This window comes from Pseudorasbora parva, chromosome 24 (genome assembly GCF_024679245.1).
Source record: "Pseudorasbora parva isolate DD20220531a chromosome 24, ASM2467924v1, whole genome shotgun sequence".
Taxonomy (NCBI): Eukaryota; Metazoa; Chordata; class Actinopteri; order Cypriniformes; family Gobionidae; genus Pseudorasbora; species Pseudorasbora parva.
Window position 1 is genome coordinate 3,609,979 of NC_090195.1, and position 27,525 is coordinate 3,637,503.

The 27,525-nt window shown below is 36.3% G+C and overlaps 2 protein-coding genes and 1 long non-coding RNA gene across 8 annotated transcripts in view; 1 reads left to right on the plus strand and 2 right to left on the minus strand.

Moving 5' to 3' along the window:
* The window catches only part of slc6a16b (solute carrier family 6 member 16b), a 26,406-nt gene extending 19,535 nt beyond the window's left edge, over positions 1-6,871 (minus strand). Inside the window, exon 1 of the mRNA XM_067435625.1 lies at positions 6,737-6,871. Within this exon, the coding sequence (XP_067291726.1) occupies positions 6,737-6,739 (3 nt within the window). The 5' untranslated portion in view covers positions 6,740-6,871. The remainder of the gene's footprint in view (positions 1-6,736) is intronic.
* On the plus strand, positions 2,252-20,975 carry eps8l1b (EPS8 signaling adaptor L1b). 4 transcript variants are annotated; one of them, XM_067435623.1, is made up of 18 exons: positions 2,252-2,319; positions 4,859-5,017; positions 6,747-6,878; positions 6,995-7,056; positions 7,986-8,092; positions 8,167-8,225; positions 10,465-10,594; positions 10,877-10,965; positions 12,033-12,107; positions 12,281-12,429; positions 12,512-12,650; positions 14,439-14,497; positions 14,929-15,037; positions 15,822-15,947; positions 16,025-16,145; positions 17,505-17,667; positions 19,045-19,177; positions 20,670-20,975. In XM_067435623.1, the coding sequence occupies exons 1-18, from the start codon at positions 2,290-2,292 to the stop codon at positions 20,754-20,756; spliced, it is 1,929 nt and encodes a 642-aa protein (XP_067291724.1). In that variant the 5' UTR covers positions 2,252-2,289; the 3' UTR covers positions 20,757-20,975. The 4 variants fall into 4 exon arrangements, with proteins under 4 accessions (XP_067291724.1, XP_067291725.1, XP_067291722.1 ...); XM_067435624.1 differs by having other exon boundaries at positions 2,253-2,319; positions 14,929-15,025; XM_067435621.1 differs by lacking the exon at positions 2,252-2,319 and adding an exon at positions 3,949-4,322.
* On the minus strand, positions 12,115-17,587 carry LOC137064249 (uncharacterized). Of its 3 annotated transcripts, none has more exons than XR_010901530.1 (5): positions 17,455-17,587; positions 14,910-15,039; positions 14,412-14,484; positions 12,451-12,603; positions 12,115-12,370 (listed from the first exon to the last, which is right to left on the minus strand). It is a non-coding gene; the product is annotated as an uncharacterized lncRNA (long non-coding RNA). The 3 variants fall into 3 exon arrangements; XR_010901532.1 differs by lacking the exon at positions 17,455-17,587 and adding an exon at positions 15,956-16,086; XR_010901531.1 differs by lacking the exon at positions 17,455-17,587 and adding an exon at positions 15,886-16,016.
* Positions 20,976-27,525: the final 6,550 nt, after the last annotated feature.

Below are 27,525 nucleotides of genomic sequence, written 5' to 3' on the forward strand. Positions count from 1 at the left end.
CCTCGTTGTATGTCCTCTGACGATCAGACATAAAACCTCAAAGAAATGATCCAAGACTTTCAAAATTCAGCTGAAATGCCAGGACCCATAAAAGTTCAGTAAAGCAATAAAAGTGCGTCGGGAATAAACGATCCGTCACATTTTAAACCTCAGGTGCTGTTTCAGCCACAAGGAGAAAGTTCATTCCTCTGGAGTTTATTTTGCCACGTTGTTGAGTTCGACATTCCAGCTGTCAATCTCAAGTAAGAACCGCCCACTAAAGCAAAAACAGCCACGCCCACAATGTTGTCCTGAGAACACACATGTGAACCAGAGGTGGCCAGATGTGACCTCAGAGCTAACAGACTAAAAGCCAGAAAACTCTTTCAATGAGATATAGTTAATGCAGTGTTGAAGTATTGAAAATCAAGTATTGCGTTACTTTGATGTAATGCATTATGTACATTGCTCTCCTCGACTTGAATTGCTTGTTTGTTTTTAATAACAACAAATGTTATATTTTTGGCCAATGTAAAGGCCCTTACACAACAAAAGCCTCAGGCTAAAGGAAATACAGCAGCTCAAACACACCTTTCAGCTCTACAGAAAAAAATGTCACACTCTAGTAAAAAAAAAGATGAGTATACTTACCCTCAAGTCATCCTAGATGTAAAAGACATTCTTCTTTCAGACAAACACAATCAGAGTTACATTTAAGATGTTTATATTTGCTAATCCAAGCTTTATAATGGCAGTGAACGGCTGTTTCTGTTTTGAAGTCCATTAAAGGGCATCTATCCATCATATAACTGCTCCACACGGCTCCGGGGGTTAAAAAGTAACAGATATTTGGTTGTAAATGTAAAAATCTGTAAAAAATAAAGTATTACTTTAGTTACATGACAAAAAAAGTTAACCGATAACATAACTTACGTTACTTGTAATGCCCCCAAAACGGCTAAAATAAGAGTACATGAGCCAATAATAATGAATATAAGTTTAGAAATACCTTAAGGCGAGTAAGATCACTCACCTAAGACATTTTTTCCATCTCAGATTACCATCATCTTTACTGGTCTGTGATGTATCGATGGTGAGACATAAGAGATGGTGAGAGGAATGTCTGGGCGGTTAACAGTAACACACTATCAAAATACATCGAGTTTTTGACAATACTAGTCAGAAGACAACCGTCCAGGAGGTGAGTTTAAGAGAGTTGATTCTTGTGCCATTTCATATATTTTTCTGTATTATATTTGTTTAAAGGATATTACAGATGAAGGAAATGATCAGTCATGTTTTGTTTGTGAAATAGAAACACTCGTGTGTGTCTCGTTCTCTCTTCTACCTATTGGGAACTGTTCATTTAAAGATGAAAATGATGTCATTGTTTACTCATGCCTTGCCAAACATGCATGACTTCCTTCCTAGGAACATAAAATAGGAGATGTTGTGAAAAATGTTCATGCTGCATGTATATTCACCGGAAGTTATTTAGTCTTTATGCATTTAGTTCACTGTAAAAAAAACACGTTCTAATTGAAAATTTTCTGGTGACTGATCATATCTACATTTTTCTGTTGGCCGAATTGATATTCTGTGAGTTGATGCAATTTAAGTCACAGAAATTCAATTCGACCAACTGAAAAATGTAGATATGATCAGTCACTAGAAAATGTTCAATTGGAAACCTGATTTTTTTTTTACATTGTTTGAATATGAACATTTGCAATTGGTGGAGGGCAACATTTCGATATTTAATTCGGCCGTTTTTAAATATTGCACATCGATTCTTAAGGTGCTTTCTGTTAAAAGAGCCGCTTGAACTGTTGATGAATATCCTAATCTTACATCTTATTCTGTGTTCCGTGAAAGTCACATGGGTTTCGAATAACATGAGGGTGAGTAAATAATGACAGCATATTCATCTTTCATTCATTCAACTTTTCCTTAAATGAGTCAGACATTGTCTGTTTCTTTTTTAACCGTCTCAATACTTAAAGAGATGGTGATTTAGTTGCTTATTTAGCTCATTATAGTCCATTCATTCCTCATAATGAAGCTCTCTGAGCATCAATGTAAAAGTGAAGGTCAGCGCTTACAGTGTCTGTTCATCTGAAACGCCTGCAGGCAGTCAGACAGGTCCAACAGGAGGAGGAGGAGGACAGGGAAGGTGTAAAAATCACACTTTCTGACGCTGCTACATTCAAATGTGTTCAGTCACATACACATGAACATCCGCGTCACATACTGTATGCTCATGTCTGATCTGTTTGAGTTTCCACAGGTGTGTGACAGTCAGTGCTCTTGATGGAGGTGATATCACAACACCTGCTTACTGTGAGTATCGTATCGGCCAGGGTTGAGCAGTGTTTGCCTGTGAATTATACACTCTAAAAAACACGCGGTTAAAAACAATGGGTAAAATTAACCCAACACATTGGGTTGTTTATTTAACCCAGCATAATGAGTTGATTTATCACAGCATAGATGATACATTTTTTATTATAACACGTTTTTTTTTTTTTACTTCATACGTGAATTAATGTCTGTGGATTAATTTAAATCCTCTAAAAAATTTAAATAACAGACACAACCACTGGCTTGCATGATAATTCCTTTATTTACAATCATATTTCACAGTATAGCTTATTTAAGGTAGTTCTAAATATGGCCAACATTTAAGCTTGTTTAACAAATATTAGAATTAAAAATTAACATTTAGAAGTAATTCAAGTGTAATCGAGCAGTCTCTGCTGAAAAAAAGCCTGTGGTAAATAACTCGTCTGACCCAGTGTCTGAGTTACACAAAAACTACCCAAACACTGGGTTGTTACGTCTGACCCAGGATCTGAGTAACACAAAAACTACCCAAACACTGGGTTGTTACGTCTGACCCAGGATCTGAGTAACACAAAAACTACCCAAACACTGGGTTGTTACGTCTGACCCAGGATCTGAGTAACACAAAAACTACCCAAACACTGGGTTGTTACGTCTGACCCAGGATCTGAGTAACACAAAAACTACCCAAACACTGGGTTGTTACGTCTGACCCAGTGTCTGAGTAACACAAAAACTACCCAAACACTGGGTTGTTACGTCTGACCCAGGATCTGAGTAACACAAAAACTACCCAAACACTGGGTTGTTACATCTGACCCAGGATCTGAGTTACACAAAAACTACCCAAACACTGGGTTGTTACGTCTGACCCAGTGTCTGAGTAACACAAAAACTACCCAAACACTGGGTTGTTACGTCTGACCCAGTGTCTGAGTAACACAAAAACTACCCAAACACTGGGTTGTTACGTCTGACCCAGGATCTGAGTAACACAAAAACTACCCAAACACTGGGTTGTTACATCTGACCCAGGATCTGAGTTACACAAAAACTACCCAAACACTGGGTTGTCACGTCTGACCCAGGATCTGAGTTACACAAAAACTACCCAAACACTGGGTTGTTACGTCTGACCCAGGATCAGAGTGACACAAAAACTACCCAAACACTGGGTTGTTATGTCTGACCCAGGATCAGAGTGACACAAAAACTACCCAAACACTGGGTTGTCACGTCTGACCCAGGATCTGAGTTACACAAAAACTACCCAAACACTGGGTTGTCACGTCTGACCCAGTGTCTGAGTTACACAAAAACTACCCAAACACTGGGTTGTTATGTCTGACCCAGGATCTGAGTTACACAAAAACTACCCAAACACTAGGTTGTTACATCTGACCCAGGATCTGAGTTACACAAAAATTACCCAAACACTGGGTTGTTACGTCTGACCCAGGATCTGGGTTACACAAAAACTACCCAAACACTGGGTTGTTACGTCTGACCCAGGATCTGGGTTACACAAAAACTACCCAAACACTGGGTTGTTACGTCTGACCCAGGATCTGGGTTACACAAAAACTACCCAAACACTGGGTTGTTACATCTGACCCAGGATCTGAGTGACACAAAAACTACCCAAACACTGGGTTGTTACGTCTGACCCCAAGAATTCTTGGCCAGTCCAAGAATTTAAGGGAACCATTGGTTATGGTTAGTTTAAATCAACCACTATATTTAAAGTATGAGCAACAGCAATAGTATCTTAAAAAGCAAAGACGACTTAAATATGCCCTCTTCTGACTGCCATGTCCAGCAGTTGCTCTTATCCAGATTGATAAGACATGAAATGAGCTGAACAGATGATGAACATGCACTTCAGAGAGTTATTATACTGGCTAAAGACGTGCAAAATAAACCAATACAAATATTCACAACCGAATAGGACTGAACAAGTCGATGCAAGACTTTTTTTACATTGTTCAGATCTCTTGACGGTGAGTCTGTAGTTTGGGGGGTTGTTTTTACATGCGCTCAGGGTTGATTCTCTTATTGGGCGTAACTTAAGGACAGTAAGTGCTTTATGCTTTTGTAGGGGAAACAGGGTGTGTGTGGTTGATATTAAGTTAGCATGAAATCAGAATCGACTCTTTTTGTGTAAAAAAAAATTCAATCACAACCACGTTCACTTTATTTCAACATCTCTTCATTGAATATCCAGTTTCGGTCAGAAATGCTTCATATTACAGAAGTAAAATGAATGCCAGTTCAGGTTGACTTTAAAACACCGTTTTGGATTTGTTTTGCATAAATGCAAAAAAAAAATCCAAACATCGAATGTATATAATGAAATGTTCAGTGTTCCAGAACGGTCAATTATTTATAATCAAAGCATTTAAATAACTAGAAAAGGCAGTTGAAGAGGTGATTCATGCGTGCTGCTGATAAGTGTGTGTGCGTTGCCATGTTTTTTGTTGATCTTTTTTACAGCCTGATATCAGTGATGCTGATTTTTGCTCTATTTTTAATCCAGCGGCTGGTGAGTTTCTCTCTGGGAGATGCGGGTGTGGAGACTGTTGAAGAGGCTCTCTCACAGATTCAACTTCTCGTTGACTCTTATCGGCTCTCCAGTGCCGAGGTGATGCTTGAGGTCTGGACCAACAAAGTCATCCTGAGAGACAGACACAACCAGGTACGAATAAAACACGGAACAGAGCACTTGACCCAGGATCTGAGTTACACAAAAACTACCCAAACACTGGGTTGTTACGTCTGACCCAGGATCTGAGTTACACAAAAACTACCCAAACACTGGGTCGTTACGTCTGACCCAGGATCTGAGTTACACAAAAACTACCCAAACACTGGGTTGTTACGTCTGACCCAGGATCTGAGTAACACAAAAACTACCCAAACACTGGGTTGTTACGTCTGACCCAGGATCTGAGTAACACAAAAACTACCAAACACTGAGAAGTCAGAGCTACTGCATACACTACCATTAAACTGATGGCAAAAAGCAAGCAAAGAAAGAATAGTCCAAAAGTCTTTAGAGCTTTATTGTGTGTGCATTTATCATATGCAACAGATAATTGCCTGGTTTCAGATTTCAAGGCTTAGATTTATCCAGATTAGGCCTTAGTTCTGTGAGGACATTTAAGTAGCGTCTATAAACATGCCTCAGAATAAAACACTTCTGGTGTACATCTTGAGATGGTGCAATATAAAACATCTCAAACATGCATTTGTCTGAGACTCGGCTTAAGGCTGTGAAACCGGGAGAATATGTGTTAACTTGAATGCAATGTGATGCAATCACTTTGGGTAAAAGTGTCTGCCAAATACATGAATGTAAAATTTTCTTGCAAGTCCACTAAAAACCAGCAAAGCCCCAGCTGATTAAAAGACTGAGATTTCAAATGAAGTCAGTGAAGAGAAAAGATCCTGCAGCATTTAAGACACTTGATCTAATCACTCAAACACTGGGTTGTTAAGTCTGACCCAGGATCTGAGTAACACCAAAACTACCCAAACACTGGGTTGTTACGTCTGACCCAGGATCTGGGTTACACAAAAACTGCCCAAACACTGGGTTGTTACATCTGACCCAGGACCTGAGAAACTACTCAAACACTGGGTTGTTAAGTCTGACCCAGGATCTGAGTAACACAAAAACTACCCAAACACTGGGTTGTCACAACTGACCCAGGATCTGAGAAACTACCCAAACACTGGGTTGTCACATCTGACCCAGGATCTGAGAAACTACCCAAACACTGGGTTGTCATGTCAGACCCAGGATCTGAGAAACTACCCAAACACTGGGTTGTCACGTCTGACCCAGGATCTGAGAAACTACCCAAACACTGGGTTGTCACGTCTGACCCAGGATCTGAGAAACTACCCAAATACTGGGTTGTCACGTCTGACCCAGGATCTGAGAAACTACCCAAACACTGGGTTGTCACGTCTGAACCAGGATCTGAGAAACTACCCAAACACTGGGTTGTTACGTCTGACCCAGGATCTGAGAAACTACCCAAACACTGGGTTGTTACGTCTGACCCAGGATCTGGGTTACACAAAAACTACCCAAACACTGGGTTATTAAATCTAAGCCTTGAAATTTGAAATGAGCCAATTAACTGTTGCATATGATTAATGCACACACAATAAAGTTCTCGTAAGTTTATCTTGTAAGCACCAGCAAAACCCCAGCTGATTAAAGGACTGAGATTTCAAATGAAGTCAGTGAAGAGAAAAGATCCTGCAGCATTTAAGACACACTCAAATACACTTGATCTGATCACTCAGTTGTGTATTTGTGAAGCATTGCACGTTGAACAGACTATTCAATGCATGTAGATGCAGCTGCCACTAATGATGAATGTGTGATTGTTCCATGACTGACCATTGATGAGGAACTGGAGGAGTTTGCCTTGCCGTCTCTTCTCCGCTGTGATTGTGTAAACCCAGCTCTTCTCCTGCTGGTCTGTCAGAGCTGCACCCAGAAGAGGCCGAGCGTGCATTTCTTCAGCTGTGCGTCTGTCAAAGTGAGACAAGATTCATTGCATCGATCAATACTTGATTCAGATGATACCTGTGTGTTTCTCCAGGCAGAGCTCCGCCTCTATAATGACATCACTGTCTACCTGTTTGCACATTTCAGGCGGAGCACATAAGAGATGACATCAAGCGAATTGTGTCGCATTTCACTATAAGAGAGAACAGGTACTGATCTGAACCGTCAGGTGATGTTGTAATCTTCACAGCGCGCTCACTACCCAGATAGAGAGAAAAGAACCTGTTATCGAGCAGCTAAACCGGTTTAACCAGTTTCCACATAACTTACGAAGGAGTGACTGAGAGTACAGGGAGGGAGACAGAGAGAGAGACAGAGTTTCCAAAGGAAATAAAGATTCATTCGACCTCGGCTGCTCTTTAGGACTAAATACTTACGACCAGAACTGCAGTCAGGTAAAGTGTGTTATCTTCATCTGCTCTGTGTGCGCTTATCAGCTTTAGAGAATGTGTGTGTTTGTGTGTTCGTGTGAGGGAGATTCACAGCGGGAGATATGTTGAACTAACCTCAAGGCATCTCAATGTCAAACTGAATGCCAAACATATTTTCTAGTATAATTTATGAATGAGTGTGTGTGGGTTAACTTAGACTTTGTGCACAGAATTGTCTCTATAAGCGAGTGAAAAGTGAGGGATGTCCTGTCGTTTTAAAACCTGCTGAAGGTTTTCTTTTAGGGTTTGGGTTTCTGTTTAATCAACCTTTGTATAAAACATTAGAAGACTAAGGCACTACATTTGACTAGCTTAGTAAATTAGCTCAAGCTTTATTTTTTATTTTATTATTAAGTCTTTATATAAAAAAAGATAATGCCTTTTATTTAGAAGATAAAAAGCTTTTTTTTACCATTGTGTGTGTGTTTGTATGGGCGTTATTTTTAACGTTTGTTAAGTCAAAAGATGTTTGATGTGTTTGTCGATGACTCATTATCATTGTGTGGCAGAAATTAAATCACATTTAGATTAAAGCGCCGTGACGTACATCAGTAGTGAATGAAATACTGTACATTTTCCGCTAGACTACAACGTGCACTTTCATTCTGTGTAAAGGGTGTGTTGTCATGTAAATGTGTTTGTTTTAGGTCCTCTCAGTCCAGTATGGATATTTCGAGAATCCCGAGCCCTCCGTACACCCAAGCCCCAAACCCACCCTCATCCAACCCCCCTCCACCCTACCCAGGCATCAGAGGTGTGTGTGGATCAATGCTATCTATACTTTCATTATAAACAAACACAGATTAACACACTCCTTCTCATTTCTAGCTAATGGACTGGCAAACGGTCAACCTGATAAGTCATTTCTTAAGGCTCAGATGGACGTAGTGAGTATATATAAACAAATACACACAAACCCACATACCCACACACACACACACACACACACACACACACACACGTTTGTTTTTGTGACATATGGGGACATTCCATAGGCATAATGGTTTTCATACTGTACAAACCGTATTTTCTATCTCCTTACACTGCCCCTGCCCCTAAACCTACCCATCACACACACACACACACACACACACACACACACACACACACACACACACACACACACACACACACACACACACACACACACACACACACACACACACACACAGCCCCTAAACCTACCCATCACAGGAAACATTCTGCATTTTTACTTTCTAATATAAACTCCTCCTGTCTGATTTATAAGCCTTTTGAAAAGTGGGGACATGGGTAATGTCCTCATATTTCACCCTCTCCTGTAATACCTGTGTCATACCCATGTCATTATACACATTTGTGTCCTCATATGTCACAAAAACATGCCCACACACACACACACAAACACACACACACACACACACACACACACACACGTCAAAAGTTTGGAACAATTATGTTTATAATAAATGTTTAATGTTTTTGAAAGAAGTCTCTTTTCACTAAGGCTGAGTTTATTCATTTCTCCAGTAAAACAGCCATACAGTGAAATGGTTACACTTTATTTGAAAGTGTCATTGTTACAGTGTAGTTATATATTTAAGTACTGAGTAATATTAATTACTACATGTACTTACGATAGGCATAGGGTAGGGTTAGGGTTTGGTTTAGGGTTAGTTTCATTTAATTATGCATAATTTACTGTTATTACTATGGTTCTTACATGTGACTTATGTAACTAGGACACTGTAAAATAAAGTGTTACCGTGAAATGTTATTTCAATAAAAAAATAAAGAAAAGGTTTTCTATTTGAATATATTTTAAAATGTATCATTGTAACAATGAAATCAGTCTAATATGCTGATTTGAAACATTTATGATTATTATCAATGTTTTAGGATTCTTTGATTAACAGAAAGATAAAAACAACAGCATTACCTTGAAATAGATATATTTTGTAACATAAATGTCATTATTGTCATTTTAATGCATCCTTGCTGAATTAAAGTATTAAAGTTTTTTAATCTTACCCTAAACTGTTAAATCACACACACACACACACACACACACACACACACACACACACACACACACACACACACACACACACACACACACACACACACACACACACACACACACACACACACACACACACACACACACACACACACACACACACACACACACACACACACACACACACACACACACACACACACACACACACACACACACACACACACACACACACACACACACACATGTTGGTCTATGTGGTTTACAGGGACTCTCCATAGGCGTAATGGTTTTTATACTGTACAAACCGTATTTTCTATCCCCTGCCCCTGCCCCTAAACCTACCCATCACAGGAAACATTCTGCAGTTTTACTTTCTCAAAAAACATCATTTAGTATGTTTTTAAGGCCATTTGAATTATGAGGACATTTGATATGTCCTCATAAACCACATTTATAGTGTAATACCAGGTTAATACCCATGTAGTAATACAAATTTGTGTCCTCATAAACCACATAAACAGGCTCACACATACACACACACACACACACACACACACACACACACACACACACACACACACACACACACACACACACACACACACACGTATATTTATTTAATATTTCTTCTTTTTACTATGCATAATAATAATAATTCATCATTTAATACATTTAAAATATTGTATTTGGTGTTTAATTTCTCCGAAAATGCTACTTATCTCTTTTTTCTCCTTTTTATTTATTTAAAATTAAAAAGCATATGTATGTATGCATGCATGTGTAAATTACACAGACATATATATATATATATAATTTTTTTTTTTTTACTTTACTGTATACATCATCATGTTTAAAACTTTGCAGATATTTCTGGTTTCTGTATTTAACTAACAGGGACAAAGTATGAGTGACTTAGCAAGTATTGTTCAGTCAGTCAGTGACGCTTTATAAGACCGTTGACCTCAGAGGCTCTATTCGACCTTCAGTTTGACCATTAGCGTGACCAGCAGCGCCACACTGATATCACTGTGTACATTAACAGCAGTTTCACACATCAAGAAGAACCAAATCAGAGATCTCAGCATGTCTTTTTATTACTGACCGCCGTCTCTCTCTATTTCTAGGATGTGCTTAATCATTGTTTTGACGATATCGAAGCGTTCATGGGAAAGCTGCAGCAGTCAGCAGAGGCTCAGATTATCCTTGACCAGAGGAGCAAAAAGAAGAAGAAAAGTCAGAAGAAAAGTGCAGATGGTATGAAAAAAAGAATAAACCTGAATGCTTATCAAAAGAAAGCAAAAATACTGTGAATGATCCCCAAAACACAAGTGAAGTATCAGTCGATGCGGGTTTGTTATCAGTCCCTGGAGGGAAAGCGTTGTGTGTGTTGTCCGTCTTCTGACATACTCTATGCCTGAATCCTCTGAAACAAATCTGCATTTGTTCCAAGAACATAATGCACCTGGAAATGTTTCACTTTATTTTGATAACAGCACACATGATCAGTGTTTCAGAGAGTGTGTTGTGTGTTTCTAGAGGATCTTCTCACGGCTAAAGCCAAACCTCCTTCTGAGAAAGAGTTTCTGGACGCGTTTCAGAAATTCAAATACATCTTCAGCCTGTTGGTGAGTCATGAACGAATATCACTATTAAATAATAAGGTCACAACATGTTTTTCTGGGTAAATTCATTAATTTATTATATATTTTAATTTATGATTTAATTGATCATTTTTTAATTGTATAATTTTTCATATTTATTATTTTTATTATGCATACTAATAATTTATAATTTAATATATATATATATATATATATATATATATCAAAAATATTATATTTAGTATACATTTAATTTCCCAGAAAATGTAACTTGCATCTCTAAACATTTTTAAATATATATTATAAATATTATTTATTATTATTATTGATTTCTTATATAAAAACATACAATTATAAATAAAATGTCAAATTATATAAATATATAATTATTTTCAACAGCTTAATTCTTAATAATGTACTAATATAATGATTTATATTATTTATTTATTTTATATTAACTATTTTATATTTACTTTTTAAAATTGTTAATGTAATAATTACCAATATCATATTATATAGTTATTTATTGCTATTAATATTTAAAAATTATTATTGTTATTAATAATACTATTAATTTCAAGAGCTTCATTCACTCATAATTTACATTATAATAATCATTATTTTATTATTAAAATTGTTAATGTAACAACATTATATTAAATGATTATTAATATTGTTATTAATGTATAATTAATATTACAATTATAAATACATAATTATTATTGTTAATAATAATACTATTTATTTATAATATATTATATATAATATATGATAAATAAATAAATAAATAATTAATATTTATTTAAGTTTAATTATTAATTTACTAATGTAATAATTAACATTATTGGTTATTTTTATATACTATTTTATATTAACATTATTAAAATTGCTAATGTAATAAAAAACAACATTGTATTATATAGTTATTAATACCGCTATGAATATATTATTATAATATATTATTATTATATATTGAATTGACTAGAAAACAATTATTATTGTTAATATTAATAATACTATTAATTTATATCAAAATTTCAAGAGCTTAGTTCTTCAGTGTTGTATGAAGTTTCTCACTGTTTGTTTTACAGGCACGGCTAAAATCTACCATCTCCAATCCGACCTCTGAGGAGCTCGTGCATCACGTCTTCAAACCGCTCGACATGGTAAGGCTGTGTGTGTGTGCACTTATATATGTTTGCACATATTTCTCTTGAACAAACAGCAGCGCTTTTAAGGCCTTTGTTGCGCTGTATTGTTTTCAAGGGCTATTGTGTGGAGAACAGACGCAGAACAGTGCACTCAACTCACCCTCGTGTGTGTATGTGTGTGTTTGTAGATCGTGAAGGCAACCGGAGGTCCTGGTTTCGCTGCGTCCGTGTCCAGCCCGGCTATGACGCAAGGGGCCGTGGCTCTGCTACAGAACAACCTGACGGCACAGGAGAACGCGTTATGGATCTCTTTAGGGCCTAACTGGACACATCAAAAGTACTTAAAGCTGAAATGTACATTTGTGGAGATCTGTCCCTTTAATAAGAGCACATGCTGATGGCTGGTTCCCTTCGTGTAGGTCTGCTCTGCGGAGCCCCGTGGCGCCGTACACACTCGTGTTTCAGGACGGCTGGAAGCCTCCGGGGTCCGACGCCGCCGGCTGGCTCGATCCTGTGGAGTCAGAACACAAACAGGACGCAGAGCTCTCAAAAGTAGAGGTAATGTAGGCATATTGGCCAATAATCAGAGGCGGACAGTAGTGGAGTATTTTTACTTTCTACTCAAGTCAATTTTTAACTATATACTTTATCATGTTTTTCTTTGGAAAACTTTTACTTCAATACATTTCAAAGCATAATATATAATGTCATACTTTTTACTGCACTACATTTCATAAATAAAAGATGTTGTTTTATTACCTTTAATACTTAATTACATAAAAAATGTAGTACTTTCTTACTTGTAAAACTTACTCAAGTAAAACTTAAACAAGTAAAAGTATACAGTACTACATTTTTAATGTAATTAAGTATTAAATGATATTCAACATGAAATTTTGAAGTACAATATTATGTTTTGGATTGTTGTAAAGTAAAAGTTTTTCAAAGAAGGCACTAATAAAGTACATATTACTTGAAAAACATAATTACTTGGAAAGTAAAAGTACTTCAATACTGTCCGCCTCTGCCAATAATGTACAAAATGCTGTATTTATTTGATGTGAAAATGTGAAATATTACATTTTAAAATAACCATTTTCAACTGTGATCAAAGCTGCATTTATCATCATTACTCCAGTCTTCAGTGTCACATGATCCTTCATTAATCATACTAATATAAGGATCAAGAAACATTTATTATCAGTGTGGAAAACTGCCTAATATTTTTGTGGAAACAGCATTTATTTGACATTAAAAATGTCAATTTTGATACATTTAAAGGGTTAGTTAAGCCAAAAATGAAAGTTCTGTCATTAATGACTCTCCCTCATGTGGTTGGACAGCCGTCAGACCTCCGTTCATCTTCACACACAGATGAAGATATTAGTGTTGAAATCCGATGGCTCAGAAAGGCCTTCATTGACACCAATGTCATTTCCTCTCTCAAGACCCATAAAGGCACTAAAGACGTCGTTACAAAGCCCATCTCACTACAGCGGCTCTACAATCATTAGATGAAGACACGAGAATAGTTTTAGTGCGCAAAAAAACCCCTAAATAACGACTTGTATAGTGATGGGCTGATTTAAAAAAAAAAAAAAATTTGATTCTCATTCAGTTCATGATTCGGATCACGTGTCGAATCCCCAAACTGCTGAAATCATGTGACATTGGTGATCCGAATCATGAATCGATTCACTGATTCATAACGGATCGAAGCTTTTTTAAAATCGGCTCATCACTATACAAGTCGTTATTTAGGTTTTTTTTTGTGCACTAAAACTATTCTTGTGTCTTCATAAAATGATTGTAGAGCCGCTGTAGTGAGATGGGCTTTGTAGCGACGTCTTTAGTGCCTTTATTGGTCTTGAGAGAGGAAATGACATTAATGTCAATGAAGGCCTTTCTGAGCCATCGGATTTCAACACTAATATGGGTGTCGAACAACATGAGGATGAGGATGAGGATGAGGATGGGTAAACTAACCCTTTAATGCATCCTTCCTGAATAAAATAATTAACTTCATTATTTTAAAATAATTAACTTCACTTAAGTATATATGTATATTCAACCAAACTGTTGAATATACATATATACTGTACACACTGGATAGGCTTCTTTGATTAGTTTCTTTAGTCTCTTATAAATGACAATTTTATGACTTTTTCTGGGCCGTTTAAGTTATTTATAATTTATTTATGCTAACCAAACAGTCAGATGGTAGCAAAGAATTTAAAAACATAATGAACCATGAAGAAAAACAAACCATTAAATGTGATTTCCTCATCCATTATTGTGAGTTTATGTTAATTTGCTCACATGTTGAATTGTGTCTGTCACACCCAGCTGACGTCATCCCCCGCTCCGGACCATCACACTGCTCCTGTTCAGACTACAGACGAACCGTAAGTTTGGTTCACACCAACAAACACACAGACACTCTCATTAATCCTCATATCATTAGTCAATAGAAAGTAACCAATCAGGGATCGTCAGACCTGTGACAGGAAACTGTTGCTCTGTTGACAGTCAATCACATTAGGCAAAGATCAATTCCTTCCAGACCAATGTAAGGATCAATATTGGCCAGGGATTGTTCACACAAATAACAAAAGACTAACTACCAAAAGTGAATCTGTGGTGTGGACTCTGAGGAGTTTCGCTTCAGTGTAAATGAATGGCTTCACTGTGAAACAAACCTTCATTCAGTCATTGTCTATTGTCTCTGCTCTTAAATGACTCAGAGTTTCTGTCCTGTTTTATCTCAGTAATGAAAGGTGGTTGTTATTTTGTAATTGTATTTGGGAATGTGCTCACATCTGTCTCTGTTCCTCAGGGATGGCGGTGTGAAGGAGCGCTTGTATCGCTGCAGTTATGATTTTGTTGCGCGGAACAACAGTGAGCTGTCTGTACTTCAAGGAGAGCAGCTAGAGGTCATCAGTGATGTCTGTTAATGTTATAGAAAGATCATTATAATGAATACATACAAACACAACCCATAACCTAATCAAAATATAATGCAATATTTTGTGCAAAATGCAAAAATGTTTTACATACATTAATTTTGAACTTTTTAATATATGTAATTTTTATTTTCTATGTATATAATTTATATTTTTGAATTTATTTATAGAGATAGCTGAAGATTTCTTTAAACATTTATTCATTTACATTTATTTATTTTATTATAAATATATATTTATTTAATTTCATGCATGACTTGCTAAAGCATAAATCCCCATACAAACACACACACACACACACACACACAAATATATATATATATATATATATATATATATATATATATATATATATATATATATATATATATATATATATATATATATATATATATATATATATATATATATATATATATCTGTCTTTAGTGCTGTTAAAACTATTAATCATGATTAATCAATTCTATAATAAAAGTTTGGTTATATAATATATATATATATATATATATATATATATATATATATATATATATATATATATATAAATAATTGTATATTATATATGCGTGTGCGTGTGTACATACATACATATATATATATATATATATATATATATATATATATATATATATATATATATACATACACACATATTATATATAAACAAACTTTTTGCGATCAATCTGACAGCACTTATATGTATCACATCCAAGTATTATAATAATGCAAATGATCCCTTATTTTCCTGTCTTTTTCTGTCGTGCAGGTGATCGAGTCGTCTAAGCGATGGTGGAAGTGTCGTAATAAGTTTAACGAAGTGGGATTCGTGCCGTTTAACATCCTGGAGCCGATCACACACATCGACAACCCTGTGGTCCACAGAACTCCAAAGGTACAAACTCTCATCGCTCAGTTCATTACTCATCTCTCTTCTTCTCCTGCTTCTGACATCCATCGTCTCCGTTTCAGCCTCCCGCTGCTCCACCGATATTCAACGGCCTGCCCAGCCCATCTGCCGTGACCTCTGACCCCAGCCCCGCTCGGCCACGCAGCATGATTCACGGATCAATGCCGGAGGACACAGAGAGAGGTATAATAAACACACTCGTATCAGGTGACCTATGGCTGACCAACCTAAACATCTCACATCAGATCGCTTTAATATCTCACGTTTCGGTAATACTTTATTTTACACATTTTACATACTATTATTGCTATAGTAATAACAGTCAATTATGCATAATTACATGCAACTAACCTTAAACCAAACCTTAATCACCATAATTATATAGTAAGAACATGTATTTAATTACTATTATTTAGTGCTTAATTGTGTTATTACACTGTAACATGGACACCTTAAAATAAAGTATAACCCAAGATTCTCCAAGAGAAGAACGAGATCGAAAGTGCTTCTCAAACCAGTGTTGTTTTAGTTAACTAAAACGATTAAAAAGCGTTTCAGTATTTGAAAGTATATAAAATGTATGTATATTATATATTATATAAAATTTAATGAAATAGAAAGATTAAATTAGGTTAAATGTTTTAAATAGAAAAAATGAAAATGGAAAATATTTAATATTTAATATTGCCTTGGCAACTAACTGAAGTACTAAAATGACTAAATCTGTAATAAAAAATTAATTAACGCTAAATAGAGAGAAAAAATGATAAATATTATAATAGCCCATAGCATAATTACTAAAACTTAAACTAAAATGAAAGTATTAAATCAGTGTTATTTTAGTATCATTGATATTATTATAGCTTCTGTTAATATTTTAAAGTACATTTTATTTTTATATTTAAATGTTAAAGTTTTAGTAATTTTGTTTTATGTTTTGTCATTTATTTATTAATTTAAAAATATCTATATATTATGGAAGCGTCGTTCCACCACAACATTTTATATATATATATATATATAAATAAATCATTTATATATATAAAAAAAATATATAATTGCAAGTTTATTGCAATCGCATAATGTATAATTGCAAATGCAAGTTTTTATATATATATATATATATATATATATATATATATATATATATATATATATATATATATATATATATATATATATATATATATAAACTTGCATTTGTGTTTAAGAATTGTGAGTAAAGTAAGATAAAAAGTTGCAATTAACTTTTTTACATTTTTATTCTGTGGCGGAAACAAGTTCCATACTATACTGCTTTTATAAAATATTTGTTTTAGTTAATTTAGTACTTTGACTTCAACTAAATAAAAAAATATGAAATGTTGCCCTTATAAAAAGCTGATTATTTAATTTAATTGATTTCATGTAACTAAAATGTTTTTAATGGTTTGAATTTTAGTTAAATAATCCTAATGTATTATATAATATAATAATAGTAAATGATGCTTACGGGCAGCTCTTTCTTCTTGTGCTCATATTGACCCTCTCGTCCTGTGTCAGCGATGCAGGTGAATGATGAGTTACTGCACCGCTTGACCAGCGGGAAGAATCTGTCTCCTCGACTGACCATTCCTCGCTCGACGGACACGTCTGCGCCGCTGGACTTCAACTCACCGCCGGCGGAGGTGGAAAACTGGCTGCAGAAGAAAGGCTTCAGTGAACCGTGAGTCCGGAAAAACACTTTACCACAGCAATCAGTCAACTATTAATAATCACAATCTGCCTGTAACACCTCACATCACTGACATTGGAAAAAAAACTGATCCCACACCAGAGGTGGACAGTAACTAAGCTCGTTTACTAGAGTACTGAACTTAAGTACACTTTTTGAGTATCTGTACTTTACTGGAGTATTATTTTTTCTGGAAACTTATGACTTTTACTTCACTACATTTGAAAGACAAATATCGTACTTTTTACCCCACAACATTTCGAAAGTTGTTTCTGTTGCAGCTCTGAAAGTCTGTGGATGATTTTTTCCTTCTTTAAAAGGTTTTTTGTTGTTGTTGTTGCAGACAGTCTATCACGAATCACTCTTATAGGGTCATAAACATTTCCCCAACTTTTTTTAAACACTGATCAGTTCATAGCAAAATGGAAGACGGTCCTTAGACACAAGTGTGTGCACCCATAGCCATGCTTTGATAGTATGTTTCAGTTATTTAAAAAAAAAATCAAGATTAGTTTAGTTGGCATACACTTGGTGCATGTCTTATAAAATATAAAAAATATAAACGTCTGGGAGAAAGAGAAGAGTAAAGTTAGGAGAATATCAGATGTGTATCAGTGTATTGGATCCATGCATTCGGCCGTAAAGTGACAGCAGCTTTGTAACTTATATTATTCAAATGAGTTTAAGTTAGTCGTATGCTAGTATGTCAGATGGAGCATCACTGAATGACTTAAACCATGATGACAGTGTGCATTTATACAACAATAATAAAATAATGTGTTGGCATAAAAAAGGAAATTTACTTTGATACTTAAGTACTTTTGAAAACAAATACTTCTGTACTTTTACTAGAGTAAAAATCTGTTTTTACAACTTTCACTTGTAACGAAGTAATATTTGACCAGTAGTATTGTTACTTTTACTCAAGTAAAAGAGTTGTGTACTTTGTCCACCTCTGTCCCACACATTAGTTTAGTATGATTTTAGCCTTTATTAATCATAGAAACTCTAGTATTTTCCCTATGCATTTTCGGTACATTAATCTTTTTTTATTTAAGTGAACAAACCGGTCTGAAACTCTTTTGTGTAATGTCCTGACTGGTAAAATGTGATTTTTAATCAGGGGTTCTTAACTCTGGGCCTAAAGGTCTACTTTCCTGATACATGTTACTCCAACCCTGATCAAATACTCCTGAACAAGCTAATCAAGGTTTTCAGGATTATTAGAAAGTTACAAGCAGGTGAGTTTGATCAAGGTTGGAGCTAAACTCTGCCTGAATGTGGAGCTCGAGGGCCAGAGCTGAGAACATGTACTAGTTTAATCCACATGTGTGTCATCACATTTGTGTTGTTGCTGTGTGTGTGCAGGACTGTTCAGTGTCTGCGGGTTCTGAACGGAGCTCAGCTGTTCTCTCTGAATAAAGAAGAGCTGCGCGCTGTTATTCCTGAGGAGGGCGCTAGAGTCTACAGTCAGCTGACCGTACAGAGAGCCCAGATAGAGGTACCTCAAACACACTGCCATTTACTTCATCCAGGTGTCATACACTTCTGTTGTTTTATATGAAGCTACATATAATGATTATGGAGTAAATCAAACTCTACTTCTACATTTAGAATGTTTTTAAATTATAAAATTATAAATTTAAATGTTTTACAAACTAAACATTTTGTAAGGTCACAATATTAAATCCACTCACTCCTGTCCAGACATACATCCCCTCATGTACAGTATCATTTTGGTTTATTAAAATGAAAATAAATGGTTTTATACTGAATTACCTTTGAATTAAAAACATACCAATATGTTATAATTGATATTTAACATCAATGCATATTTTGCCACTCTTTTTCCAGAAATTACACACCATATATCATTTATATTTTTTGAATTTTCTGTATATTTCAGTCGAGATTATATATTTGTTGGTATACACCGATCAGGCATAACATTATGACCACTGACAGTTTAAGTGAGTAACACTGATGATCTCTTCATCACGGCTCCTGTTAGTGGGTGGGATATATTAGGCAGCAAGTGAACATTTTGTCCTCAGAGTTGATGTGTTAGAAGCAAGAAAAATGGGCAAGCGTAAGGATTTGAGCGAGTTTGACGAGGGCTAAATTGTGACGGCTAGACGACTAGGTCAGAGCAAAACTGCAGCTCTTGTGGGCTGTTCCCGGTCTGCAGTGGTCAGTATCTATCAAAAGTGCTCCAAGGAAGGACCAGTGGAGAACCGGCCACAGGGTCATGGGCGGCCAAGGCTCATTGGTGCACGTGGGGAGCGAAGGCTGGCCCGTGTGGTCCGATCAAACAGACGAGCTACTGTGTGATGGCTTACCTGGTGAACACATGGCACCAGGATGCAATATGGGAAGAAGGTGAGCCGGCAGAGGCAGTGTGATGCTTTGGGCAATGTTTTGCTGAGAAACCTTGGGTCCTGCCTGATTTTACTTTGACACGCTCCACCTACCTAAGCATTGTTGAGAACATGTTCAACCTTTCATGGAAACGGTATTCTGGTGGCTGTCGCTCTTCCAGCAGGATAATGCTCCTGACACAAAGCAAAAATGCAATCAAGAATTGTTTGAGGAGCACAACAACGAGATTAAGGTGTTGACTTGGCCTCCAAATTCCCCAGATCTCAATCCAATCGAGCATCTGTGGGATGAGCTGAACAAACAAGTCCGATCCATGGAGGCCCCGCCTCGCAACTTACAGGACTTGAAGAATCTGCTGCTAACATCTTGGTGTCAGATACCACAGCACACCTTCAGGGGTCTAGTGGAGTCCATGCCTTGACAGGTCGGGGCACTTTTGGTGGCAAAAGGGGGACCAACACAATATTAGGATTAGGTCATGTTGTGCCTGATCGGTGTATACTGCACAGTAAAATATTGGCTAGGCAAAGATGCATTAACCACTTGCTTAAACATGGTTCATTAAAGTTTCAACCTAATTAAAGACCATCAAACACACTGTGTGTCTCTCTCAGGACGCTCACAGAGCCACAGAGCTGGAGACGGTGATGGAGAAGCAGAAGATGAAGGTGGATTCGAAACTGGAGAGTGGAACTTTATGAAGATCTATTGAATAGACTAGAGTTCAAATACACTCTCTGTGTATCTTGTGTAAGAGCATAAGATCATTAATGTTATTGTAACCAGATTTAGATTGTTTTGTTTACCCATTTAGCTTTACGGCATGAAATGAGAATTGTAAATTTGCACAATTATGTACAAACATCTAAATTACCTGTGTAATATGGGTTACTAATATATTCTCAATAAATGCATTTAATGCACAAACTATCGATTCCTCTTTCTCCACAAGAGGGCAGCAGACACCAGGCTGTGCAAAACAAACTTTACCATTACTAAAGAAATCAGTGTCTTGTCAATATCACAGTGATATTGCGGATATATAGAGATCAACCCTTTTGGGACTTCTACAAGCTGCAACCTTTGGTTCCCAGCCAGACCTTTAACCAGAACTGAAATCCACATAATGAAACAAAAAGAGTTCAGAAGCAATCAATGTACTAAAGGTCCATCAATCTCAACATGCACTTGGACAAGAACTAAGCAAATACCACTAATTATGATATTAATACTTACAAACCTAACTAGTTTATATGTGCCCATCTAGAAATAATACAACGTTTTGGTGTCACTTGTGTAGTTCTTGAACTTCAGACAAAGCAAATGCAAGTATTGCTCTATTGCTTAGTCAGCTTTAGTTGCAATAAACCCCCAAAACACAAAGGAGTAAAATACACCAAATAGAAAATACCCAAGTGGAATAATTTTGGCTCGCTAATAATCAAAACAAACACAGTTTATCTTTCACTAGTATCTGCTGTTGCTCCTAGCAGGGTTAACTTAAATTAAAAGCCATATATTTTATAAAATGAAAGAAGAATAAAAAATTCTAAAGCTTTAACTAAAAATGAATATATTAAATAAAAAGAATAACCATTAATAAGTATAATAGTATCCCAATAATACTAAACTAACACAAGTTTGTGAACGGTAACTCATTTTATAAGGAACCCTAGTTCTCACATTGATTTTATATGCTGGCGCTGTGTGTGTGTGTGTGTGTGTGTGTGTGTGTGTGTGTGTGTGTGTGTGTGTGTGTGTGTGTGTGTGTGTGTTTGTGACATATCAGGACAAAAATGTGTATAATAACATGTGTATGACACAGGTATTACAGAAAATGGTGACATATCAGGACATTACCCCATGTCCCCACTTTTCAAAATGCTTATAAATCATACAGGATGAGTTTTTTGAGAAAGTAAAAATGCAGAATGTTTCCTGTGATGGGTAGGTTTAGGAGCAGGGGCAGTGTAAGGGGATAGAAAGTATGGTTTGTGCAGTATAAAACCCATTACGCCTGTGTGTGTGTGTGTGTGTGTGTGTGTGTGTGTGTGTGTGTGTGTGTGTGTGTGTGTGTGTGTGTGTGTGTGTGTGTGTGTGTGTGTGTGTGTGTGTGTGTGTGTGTGTGTGTGTGTGTGTGTGTGTTTCTCAGCAGCTGCTCGGGTGTCGTGTCAGGTGAGATGAGGAATGTGTGTTTGTATGTTTGATTAAGACAGCTGCAGAGTTTATGTGTGAGATTCATTAGCTAATTAAACCCATATTATGATTTCACACACACTGAACCTGTACAAACATAAGTTTGATGCTTTAGGCCCGAAACACTGAGAGTGTGATGATGTACCTGGAGAGAGCGGTGCGTTAGCTTTCGGTCATCTCAATGGCAGTACTGAATGATTGGGAGCTTTCAATTTTTTTTGTGCTGTCAAATCGATTAATCACATCCAAAATAAAAGTTTGTGTTTCAAATATATGTGTGTGTGTACTATTTATAATTATGTATATTTGAATACAAACACATACGTGTATATATTTAAGAAATATTGCATGTATATACATTTATATCATAAATATTTGATATATAAATATAACACATTTTTCTTAAATATAAACACGCATATGTGTGTATTTATATATACATAATAATTATACAAAGTACACACTTTTTTTTGGATGGGATTAATCGATTTGGCAGGACAAATGTTTTCGTTTTGTGAACATTAGTGGTTTGTGCTTGTATCGAACTCGCCAAGTCATGTGATTTTACCAAACGATTCTTCATTGTGTCTTTTTGTGCCTTAATTTAGAGTTTTTTTTGTTTTTAATATGGTGAATCCTAGCCTAAAATCTAGACGCACCCTAGCGGCAGCCAATCTAATCTGCTGCGAGTGTCGTCTAGCAACTCTCAATACACTTCTGAGCTGTAAAAGCCAAACTCTGGTCGGGCCAATCACATCGTGTATAGAGTCGGTGGGCGGGGCTTAACATAATGACGGCCGAGTTGCGCTTAAAGGGTTAGTTCACCCAAAAATGAAACTGATGTTATTAACTCCTCTCCCTAATGTCGTTCCTCACCTGTAACACCTCCGTTCATCTTCACACACAGTTTAAGATATTTTATATTTAGTCCGAGAGCGTATGCAAGTGTATGCACACTATACTGTCCATGTCCAGAAAGGGAATAAAAACATCATCACAGTAGTCCATATGAGACATCAGTGGGTTAATTAGAGTCTCTTGAAGCATCAGAAAATACATTGGGGTCCAAAAATAACAAAAACTACGACTTTATTCAGCATTGTCTTCTCTTCCGGGTTTGATTTCAAATAATATAAAATATTTATATTTTAGACTAAATATAAAATATCTTAAACTGTGTGTGAAGATGAACGGAGGTCTTACGGGTGAGGAACGACATTAGGGGGAGGAGTTAATGACAGACATTTCATTTTTGGCTGAACTAACCCTTTAAGTTGTGATAGTTCTTTCTTTTCTATTGTGATTTTAAGTGTGTCGAGCACGTCCAGGTGGTTGGTCCCAGTATAGCTCATAAACCCCACCCCCTCCATGTATTGAGACGAGAGACAAACGAAACAATCAAATTACACTTCAAAAAAATTTTTTTCCAAAGATGGATTCTGTCATTTTGGTTAGTTTTTATGACAAAGGTTTAATATTCGTTTTTTAAAATAAGTTCAAGTTAAGTCAAGTTCAAGTTACTTTATTTATAAAGCGCTTTAAGCAAGGTAGAACCTACCAAAGTGCTGAACATGGTCAAACATATAATAAAAACAAAATGATAAAGCATATCATATTTCAAGATCAAATCACATCATAGTTCAGATAAAAACCGAAAAGCCAGTATAAAAAAAATAAAATAAATAAAAATCAACTAAAAGCCAAGTTAAAAAAAAAGGTTTTTAACCTGATTTTAAATTCTGATACAGTAGAGGCCAATTTAATTTCGAGGGGTAACTTATTCCAGAGAGTAGGGCCGGCCACAGCCAAAGCACGATTTCCTCTTGTCTTTAAGCGGGCTTTTGGAATATGAAGCAGAAATTGAATAACATTTTTAAAAAACATCTTAAGACACATCTTTTCCAATTGCACTTTTCCTATTGCACTTGACCAATACAGAATAGCACCTACTGATCATATCTACATCTCTAATCCGGATTTGTGCCTTCAGGCGGGTATGTTACATAGTTATCATAGCTACCAAAATCCAGTGTATTTTGTATTTTGCGTACGTGAGTTTTTGCTGTCGATGGCTATTGCTGCGCGTTTAGCTAGAATGCCATACAAAACCAACCCATTGGGCCACTGAATCCGCATTAACGACAACAGTTGGGGCAACAGCCTTAGTCCTAATGGGTTGTTATCATAGCTATCAAAATCCAGTGTTCTGTATTTTCCGTACGTGAGTATTTGTTGTAGCTTGCTATAAAAAAAAAAAAAAGCTCTTACAGGTTGTTGGCCTTGTTTGTTTCGTTGCTTCTATTGCTCTACCCTTTTTTGTAAGTCGCTTTGGATAAAAGCGTCTGCTAAATGATTAAATGTAAATGTAAAATGTAAATTGATCATTTGATCGAAGGCTCCTATTTGATCTATACAAATGAAATTGAGTAGATAAATATGGGGGAGCAACTTTTTTTAAAGATTTGTACACAAGTAACAAAATTTTAAACTCAATACGGAGCTCTATAGGCAACCAATGTAACGATCTTAAAAAAGAGGTGTAACATAATCAAATTTCCTATAGCCCTTTAAGAATTTCGCTGCGGCGTTTTGTACTAACTGGAGCCGAGAAATTTGAGACTTTGCGACACCATAATATAAGGAGTTACAGTAATCCAGCCGCGATGTAATAAAGGCATGGAAATAAGCTTGTATTTAGTTAGTCATTTGATGCTATAAAAAGGGGAGTTGTTCTGCAGTAAACTGTTCAGTGAAACAACTTCTCAAACAAGACAAAACGTAGGGCGGGACTTGATTTTGTCCATCAGGAATTGATTGGATGGTTGCTATTGGTGGATCTCATGTGAGTGACAGGTTGCCCCGCCCTCACGTCAGCAAACAGAGAAGAGATGTTGCTGCGGGAGAGAGGGAAAGTTATTCTGATTACCAGGAACACAAATTAAATGTTATATACATATGTATATTTTAACAAATTTAATCAGAATCATTAGAACCTAAAAATTAGGTTTTTGAACATATTTTGATTCTTGATGGATAGATGTATATGTACATGTATGCTTTTGTGATTCTGTTGTTCAGTCTTAACATTTCATTTATTTAATTTTTGTATTTAAAGTATTTAATTTGTTATACAAGTTCTGCTCATGTCTAATGTGCAAGCCTTGTTTTGCCTTATTTATTGAACATTATATTGATATATTTTGGGGTAGCACTTTATTTTACAGTCCTGTTCCTCATGTAGTTATTACAATAACTGGATAACTATGTACTAACCCTGAAGCTTAACCCATGTAGTTACCTTTCTGTACTGTAAATAACATGCAACCCATTTTGAAATATAAAAAACCTGTGAATGCAGCATTGCATGGTTGATATGAACCGCATTCGGACACATTGCATTAAAGCACGATGCATGAAATGTTAGCGTTTGTTTGTTAAATTGAAGCATTTGCTTCATGTTCTCGAATAGAGCGCCGTCCTGGCCTTCGCATAAAGTTTCTCCTCACAATCGAAACCCCCCTCATATCCTGACTGCGAGACGCTCTCACTGCACCTGTTCAAGATTTGTATTGGTTGACGAGAAATACTTTAGTATGTGTGTGTGTCAATATCCAGAGTGGATATTTCACATGAGACCAAGAGGATGCCCTCTGACCTTTGATCTCTGTGGAGTTCGTGTTTCTGTTGAGTCCTTCAGGTTCTCACGGCCCCTGCAGGTGAACATCATTTCAAACACATTCCAGGATCCTGCACCTGCAGCCCGCGCCGCGTGTGTGTGTGTGCGCGCGCGTCACTCAGCAAGCCGTGATAACAACACAAAGCCTCTTTGGATCCGACCGCTCACTCCGACACCAGTCACAGAGAAGATGATGAAAATTCCGTCACAACATCTTCTCTTTTCGGCCTCTCCTTGTGTTTTCCTCCGACACAGAGAAACGCGAGGGCGGGATAATGAGAAAAATACTAGCGGGATAACGCACTGGATTTTGGACGGCCATCTGACACGCTCCAGAAATGTTAATTCTAGCAGAACATCACAAACATTCCACTGGAACATCAGAAACATTCCAATGGAATATCGGGAGCATTTTACTGGAAATACACTGTCTTCACCTCAACATTTTCCACCAAAACATCACCAAGAGTTCATTGGAAAGCCGCTTGTATTCCATATCAGAATTACCACACTGAATGTAAAGGCAAACCTATAAATAAGACATACTAGAAGGTTAATGCTAATGTTTTTTATATATAGCAAATGTATATATTTCTACAGACTAACCGAAACTGTAAAAAGAAAATGTTTTGCATTTTTAATATAAAAATAAAACATAATTAATAATTTAAAAAAATAGGATAAACTGCTATAGGATTCCTCCGTATCAGAATTCCCACTTTAAAAGTAAAGCAAAACTTGTTTACTCATTTATCTGCGTAAATGAGAATATTGTACATTTTGAATGTTTTTATATAAAAATGTATTATTCCTGATAGAAAACCTTTTGTACTAACATACAAAATAATTTTTTTTAGATAAATACAAGTAAACATTTTTTTTTAGATAAATACATTTAAAAAAGATAAAATATTATACAAATATTAATTGTATTTAATTATCATTTTTGAAATTAAGGATGACCCTGGTTCTTCCCTAAAAAGGCTTTGCTAACTTCTGGAGGCAGATATATAGTTTGATCCTCTAACTATAGATAAGTAACCCCTCACTCAAAAACACACACACTGGGTGGTCTGGACAATGAAGACAGTGTGTGTATGTATGTGTGTGCGCATCTTTGATCATGGAGTGTGTGTGTTTGAAAAGTTTTAGGATCATAATCAGTAAACTAAAATGCTTCTTATTTTAAATTAGGCAAGACTTAAACACAGACTCCGCCTAACAAGTCCAATGGGAATACACGAGGAATGTGTGTGTGTGTGTGTGTGTGTGTGTGTGTGTGTGTGTGTGTGTGTGTGTGTGTGTGTGTGTGTGTGTGTGTGTGTGTGTGTGTGTCTGGCAGACTTGCCTCTTTTCTTGGCAAAGGAAATGAGGAGCAAAAAATTGATTTCATGCTGTAGAAAGAGCGCTGTAGAGAATGATGAGAGAGGGAGAGAGCCACCTGACCGCTTGATGGATGGTGTGTATGTAGACAATGCCTCACACATACGCGCTCGGGGTTTGAACGAGCTGTCTGCCGCTCTTAAAGCCTTTTGTTGCAGTTCTTCTGTCTGTCCTTCAGATTGTCCAGATTGTTTTCCCATAGCACCGTGGAAGCT

Excerpts from the sequence above, each read along its gene's own strand:
- eps8l1b (XM_067435621.1), top strand. The coding sequence starts at position 4,188 with ATGATGAACATGCACTTCAGAGAGTTATTATACTGGCTAAAGACGTGC. Across the intron at positions 7,057-7,985 it reads TTCACTATAAGAGAGAACAG|GTCCTCTCAGTCCAGTATGG; the intron begins GTACTGATCTGA and ends TGTTTGTTTTAG. Across the intron at positions 14,498-14,928 it reads GTTCAGACTACAGACGAACC|GGATGGCGGTGTGAAGGAGC; the intron begins GTAAGTTTGGTT and ends TCTGTTCCTCAG.